Source organism: Lampetra planeri, chromosome 2, assembly GCF_965212315.1.
Source record: "Lampetra planeri chromosome 2, kcLamPlan1.2.h2, whole genome shotgun sequence".
Classification (NCBI taxonomy): Eukaryota; Metazoa; Chordata; class Hyperoartia; order Petromyzontiformes; family Petromyzontidae; genus Lampetra; species Lampetra planeri.
The window spans coordinates 35,015,795-35,022,665 of NC_136108.1; the positions used below are offsets into that span (position 1 = coordinate 35,015,795).

General features: G+C 46.6%; 1 protein-coding gene across 18 annotated transcripts in view; it reads left to right on the top strand.

Moving 5' to 3' along the window:
* The window catches only part of LOC144732623 (myelin transcription factor 1-like), a 93,419-nt gene extending 90,028 nt beyond the window's left edge, over nucleotides 1–3,391 (top strand). For all 18 annotated transcript variants that reach the window (XM_078614131.1, XM_078614123.1, XM_078614166.1 and 15 more), the window contains 2 exons: nucleotides 189–332; nucleotides 1,620–3,391. In XM_078614131.1, coding sequence (XP_078470257.1) covers nucleotides 189–332; nucleotides 1,620–1,760 — 285 coding nt within the window. In that variant the 3' untranslated portion in view covers nucleotides 1,761–3,391. The remainder of the gene's footprint in view (nucleotides 1–188; nucleotides 333–1,619) is intronic.
* The last annotated feature ends 3,480 nt before the right edge of the window (nucleotides 3,392–6,871 follow it).

The following is a 6,871-nucleotide window of genomic DNA, read 5'->3' on the forward strand; positions in this document are numbered from 1 at the left end:
CAGGCGTCGTCGTCGTGTAATGGTTGCCACACTGGTCACCGGTTCTATTCCACTGAGTCTGGTCAGCATGGAACCGGCAATCGATGATGATAATGACGGTGTCCAGTTTGTCGTTGAAGAGCGCTACTTTGGGAGGCGCCGGACTGGTGTTTCCCCGCTTACGGCTTTGCGTTGAAACCTCCCTGCAGATCACGAGCATGGAGAACAGCCTACAGACGATGGAGCAGGAGAACCGCGTCATCGAGCAGCAGAACGAGGCTCTCCTCCAGGAGCTGAGCAGCCTGAGCCAGGCTCTCATCTGCAGCCTCTCCAACGTGCAGCTGCCCCACATGGTACCCGCTCAGGCGCGAGGGCATTGAACACATTTCCAGAAGTGTTGAGAGGGATGAGATATACACGTTTTGCTTATTATCATCATCACCATCAGCTATGATCGATCCACTGCTGGATGGATAACTCCCAAAGCCATCTCCTCAGTGGGTGTGATCCCTTCTTTGGCTCCCACCCAGTTTGGCCGTCGACCATCTAACCTTCTAACGGTCCGTCCTGCTCCAAGCCCACTATTTTTTACAGTTTTGATTATGTCATTAACCTGTGTTAGTCCTCGCCATGCGTCTTTGCGAGATGCATGCTCAGAATTACATTGAATGACTCAAAGAGGAACACGTGGGTTAAGAGACCGTAGTCAAATGAACATTTATTCAAATTAATATTAATCAACATATCTGGAGGAAGTAGTACTCGAAACTCTGCGCGGTTGGATTCCAAAAATTCCATTCTACTGTCTCCTAGGAATCTCTTAGTCCACCTCACAAATTCGCGTCGAGTTTTGTGTTTTATGAACGTCTATAGAGGACGAAGCGATGCTGCCGCACATGGTTCGGACACTGGACTTGCAATCCAGACATCGCCGGTTCGATCTCCCGACACGGTCGTTGAAAAAATGATGCCAGTTTCTTTAATCCCACCCCTCCGCCTCTGTCCACCCAGCAGTATAAACCAGAGTCAGTCGATCGGCAAGTCGCGAGCGGTGGGCTAAAGTGTGGGATCTCACGCCTCTTTTAAGGCGTCTGGCCGGCGTGGAAAAGTAGGCCACGTACCCCTTAGAGAGGGGCTCTCTCGTGCTCCCTCTACGTATACGTACGCTACGTTGAACTTCTTTCGCACCGTACTACGTAGCCAACCGTGCTAATCTCGCGGAGGCCGCTGCGTGAGTAAATCTCGCAGGGCTGCTCCGTCACCTTTCTCACCGCTCGAGTTTTATCCAGCGTCGTCTAGATTACGCGACTTTCGCGCAACGCTCAAGCCGACGCAGAGGAAGCCGAGACCTCTGCCTTAGAGGGGCGGCGTGCGACCCCTTCTGCTGCGTTGGCCAAATGGATTTGAGAAGGAGTACCAACGCTTCCCCCCACCGCTTGTGTAAATTTGCTGCTCAATTTGGTGGTCTCAGCCTGGTCTCCAAAAAAAAATCCCCCTTAATGTTAAATTCAGTTCTCCACTTAATGAGTCAACAATGGCACGGCTCTACCTGTACTTTACTTTTAGTTTTCTTTTACCTTTCCCTACAAGGAACGAACCGAGTGAGTGAGCGCACGTGCGTTTTTGCCTTTTCCTTTCAGGGTCCGATCAACGAGCAGAACTTTGACGCGTACGTCACCAAGCTGACGGACATGTACAGCAACCAGGACCACTACCAGAGTCCCGAGCAGAAGGCCCTGCTGGACACCATCCGCCAGGCTGTCAAGGGCATCCAGGTGTGAGGGGCGGGGTGCCTCTCACGGCCGCCCCTCTGCCGTGGCAGCCGCAGCGCACCGTCCACGCTGAGTTGCCGGGGAAGCGGGGTGCCCGAGCTGCTCGCCGTCGCCACCGTGGCAGCGCCGAAGGTGGATTGAAGTCTCGACCGACCGGCCGAGGGAAGGGACCTTGGACCAACTCCCTCCCGCCACCCCCCCACCCCCCACCTGTTCCGACGATGAGGTTTCATTTCCACCACCTCCTGCAGCAGCCGAGGTTTCTCAACCGCCTCTCGCAAAGGTTCTAGTCCACCGCCAGAAAAAAAACGAAAAGAGTTAAAATGTCAAATATTTTCGCGACGAAGCAAGGTAGACGTGTTAACGGAATGGACGGATCTCGGTTTAACGTCTGCGGAGAGAACGGCGCAAAGGGGTGGTTTTTTGGTTTGCGAAATATTCGACTGTGTTTGCTGGTGTGTTAGGCGTTGGACGAATCACTTTGTTGAGTGCCGTGCCGTGACGCGGCAGAGGATCGGCTCCGGCCACTTGGCTGGCGGTGGTGGCGGCGGCGTCGTTGGCGGTGGTGGCGGCGCCGCTTGTCGGAGGGGAAACGTTTTTGGGAAGGGGTCCTGTCGTAGTGTTCGAGAGAGAAAATAATTCGCTCAAAGAATCATGTTCTGTTTTAAACAAACAAAAATGTTTTACCAACTTAACATTGTCGTAGGTATTTAAGAATTTTCAGTAAGTGTTGGTGTCTTAAGAAAGTGAAAAAATGTAGAAGTTAGACATAGATTTCATAAAATAATACACAATTCTATTATCTCCCATAATACACTTGACCATGAGCAGCATTTTGACAATCCATTGCAGACAAAGACAATTGCTGTTTCACCGAGCCTGTGGGCTGAGTATATTCCGTTATGGAAAAGTAAAACAAGCGCTATAATCAATGCAAACGTTAATATAATCATTCCGATAGTTGCAAAATGGGAAAAAATGATACAATCAAACTGGAAATTGTGGCTTTTACACGAACATATTTGGATAATAATTTATTCTAGTTGCGGATTGTTTTCGTGAGTATTTATTTATTTATCGTTGCAGGCTTGAGCTCAGGATGATTTCAGCCGGGCGTTTCTAACGCGTCGAAATGGCGCAGATCGGTACGGAGAAACACGCGTCAGTACCTCCACCCCTGCCACTCTTCTCAATTCACATTTAACCCTGACGACGAACACGGGGCATACGTTAGCTAGCAACGCATATTTACACAAAGTAGAACTTTTTGTACGTGGCCTCAAAGAACACACAGTTTAAGCGGGAATACAGATTGCGTCTATGCACGTCGAAATGTCTGGCACTAAATCCACGCGTTTATTTACAGGTGTGTGTGTGTGTGCGTGCGCGCACGTGTGCGTTGTGCGTGTGTAGTTTATGTACAATCTGCCAGCGGACCCCACCTAAGGGTTTTCATGTCGCAATCAGGTGAAGCAGCTGTGAGCAAAACGAGAGAAGAGAGAGAGAGAGGAAAAATGCACAGCAAGGAGGAAGGCCTTGTGAAACTTTTCAGTACTGTAATTTTATCATGCAACTTAATATATATAAAACATAGTATATATAAGGAATGACAAAACTTAAAAAATTCAAAAGGACGCAGAGAGTAGGAGAAAAAAAAATTACATGGTTGCATCTTTTTGCCGTATTGAAATTATTTTTAAATTATTTTTATGGTATGAAGTGCTGGTAGCTTCCATTTTGAGTTTTGCTACCATTTATAAGTATTAACAGTAATGTGATGTTACAAAAGAATAATGGGTTTTAGCTTGATCCCAAAAACCAAAACTTTTGTCTTAGTATCAACATTTGAAGAAAACACCGCGGGTTTGTTGTGACACGAGATTTGTGTTTGTGCTCGGGATGGGTTCTTGAATAAGAAGAAGAAACATCACAATGAACACTTTGCAAATCAACTTTTACATTTCACCAATGCATGATAAGCCTTGTTACGCCATTATTATTTTTTTTACACTGGAGTATACTGTACTAGTAATCGTATTCTTCTCGCAAAAACCGTTGTGACAAAAAAAAAGTGAAAAAAACTTTTAAAAAATCGAACGAGCTAGATGAGAAGCGTAGAGGGAGGGGGGGAGGAGGAGGTCAATGGAACGTGCCGCGCTCGTGGTCATCGCTTAGGGAGCTGCTCGCGCACGACAAAGTCGCGGAGTGCTTTTTTGTTATGTTCGTCGCGGGCTCTGCCGTTGTCGCCACTCTCTCCGATCGGGGAATTTTTTTTATCTCGGGGGGGGGGGGGGGGGTCGGCGGGAGGGGGTCGTGCCCCCCCCCCCCCGGGCGCCGTCGGCGTCGTCGTCGCCAGACCGAGCGTGGCGCGGCACCCCGAGGAGAGCACGGCGGAGAGAGCGCGCTTGGCTTTTTGTTTCAGCTGCCCCCCCCCCCACCACACATGGCTTGTGGCTGAACCCACGGCCCCCCTCAAAGAGCCCGACAAGCTCCCCATGCCCCCCCCCCTCCCCACCTCCCCCGCGATAGCCACTCAGAACACTGAGCCTTCAAAAGCATTTATAATTGTTATTGTTGTCGTTGATTTGTTTTACAATGCAGTGTTTTAAAAATATATATTTATTACTATTTATTGCTAATATTATTGAATAACTTAAAAGCGGAGAGTAAATGTTCGTCGTTACTATTTATAGTTTTTTTTTCAGTGCTCTTTTTAAAAAAAAAAAGTTTTTTTTTTAATATAAACAAAAATCTGTACAAATAGAATTATTTTTCTTTAATTTTTTGTTGGCGACCGCCGATCGTTTTATTTTTTATTTTTCGAAATGCAGCAGGCGAACGTTGCAATACAGGAGGCTGTCGGTGTTGCGCGCGCCTGAGAGGGCGCGCGCGTGCGTGTGTGTCAAGTGAAGTGGCCACCTTTGGAGCCCAAGCCTTGTGTGCTTACAGCTTTGCAATCCATGCATGTTTCATACGGATACAAAGTATAACCATGAATAAAGTTGCTTCTGAAAGGTGCACTGCGTGTGTGTTTACACACGGGGGCAGTGCAATGCAACGCCAATGCTCGTCCGTGTGCAGCCTCTGTGGAAAGCAGAGGCAGGAGGTGGTCCGGGCCTATTTTGGGATGGTCAGGATCGCACAAAGCTTCACGGAGGCCCAAGGGTTGGAGGCCCAAAGGGAGAATGTCACATGGGACTCTTTTTTTGTAGCGAGGCCCAGAATAAAAAGCCTCTAAACTTAATTTGGAGCTTTCGTGACTGCAGGAATTACTCGTTGGTTCTTTCGGTAAAGTCACGTAACAAGATAAAATAATAAATTAAATACTAGCATACGACGTTTCGATTGCAACACAAGCAATCATCATCAGGTATAAATGAAATAGAAACACAAAAATAGTATACTTAGAAATGTAACGTAATACAACAGAGAGTCGGATAACATAACAGTCAACATCCTACCTGGTTAATTACGTTCTTCCTGAGAATGCTAAATTTGAGAGAGAGATCAAACAAAACCAGAGACATATAGACAGACATATAAGCAGACTATGTATGTGTCTCTCTATATATCTCTGTGAACGTCATCAACCAGGTAGGGTGTTGACTGTTATGTTATCCGACTCTCTGTTGTATTACATTACATTTCTAAGTAGACTAGATTTGTGTTTCTATTTAATTTATACCTGATGATGATTGCTTGTGTTGCAATCGAAACGTCGTATGCTAGTATTTAATTTATTATTGTCTCTTTATACGTGACTTTACCGAAAGAACCAACGAGTAAAATGCCTCTCTTCCCCTCCACCCCCACTCCCTCTCGAGATGGCCCTGGGTATGGTGGCCCACCAATCAAGACTGCTGGTGCCCATGCCTACACCCCACCACCCCATCACCCCATCAGCTCTACTAAGGTCACAATATAGAGCATGTGTCCACACCTCTAGTCAAGGCAGTGTTAGAAACACACACCTGTCAAGCCTTGCTCAGTGCCGACCTTATGACGGAACACAGAACAATTCAGACCTTATTGGTCACCCCGTGGTGCCCTTATAAATCTGAACGTTCATCCTACAAAGTCCCATCACAAGAGAGAAATACAAACACATAGACACGAACAATCTTTTGCTCACTTTCCTTGTACAAGAATACGGGTAAACCGGATGAGTTGACAGGTATGGAAACACGTTTCTCTCGTGTTGCGCATGAGCGTGTTGTGTCGCTGGACGTAGCGCTGATGTGTCACATTCAGAAATGACTCTTGCACAGCATCCATGCCCATGGCTTGCAGGAGGGGGGGGGGACCAGACCCACAGGTTGAGACCAGTTCGTGTGAATCGTAGACCAGTGCTGTCCCAGCATCCGGGCGATGCTACGCGTACATAGTCCGCCCACGTTCAGGACTCTTAAGTGACTCCACATTCAGCCACTGTGCAAATGGGGCTCAAAACACTTCCCCACTTTTGATTCCTCGGCTCACGTGGAGACCTTGGCCTACTCGAGTGTTGCCTCTCATCGGCGAGTGTTCAACGACTGCAGGGACACGTCGCGCTGCTCTTGAGCACCGCTTTATTTCGGAATTTACACACCTCAAATTGTTACGAATTTGCTCATTAAAAAACATGAACTTACCTATTATACCTTTAATCGTGCTTTTCGTTGCTGGACATTTGGGCCTGTGCTCATCAACACGAAATAAACAACATTTTAAGTGGCGGGCAATAATTCCACTGCAGCCTTTAATATTCTCAGGTTTTTTCGGTAAAGTCACGTAGGTAAAAACATTAAAATTATTTTAATTTTATTTTATTTTGTTTTGTTTTATTTTACTTTCATTAATTTTAATGTTTTTACCTACGTGACTTTACCGAAAAAACCTGAGAATATGAATCATTGCAGTCACGAAAGCTTCAAATCTAGAATTATGCAGCCTTTAAGTTTCTGCAGGAGAAAGTATCGCTGCCTTTGACATTTCTTGAATGTTCTTACAAAGAGCAGGCAGCGAACAAGGGAAGCCCTGAAAATAATATAATTGGAGCTACTAAGGTTAGGTCAGGAATAGAAAACGTCAATTTTTCGGGTCTATTGAGCATGCCCAATACAGCCACACTGAAATTAGCA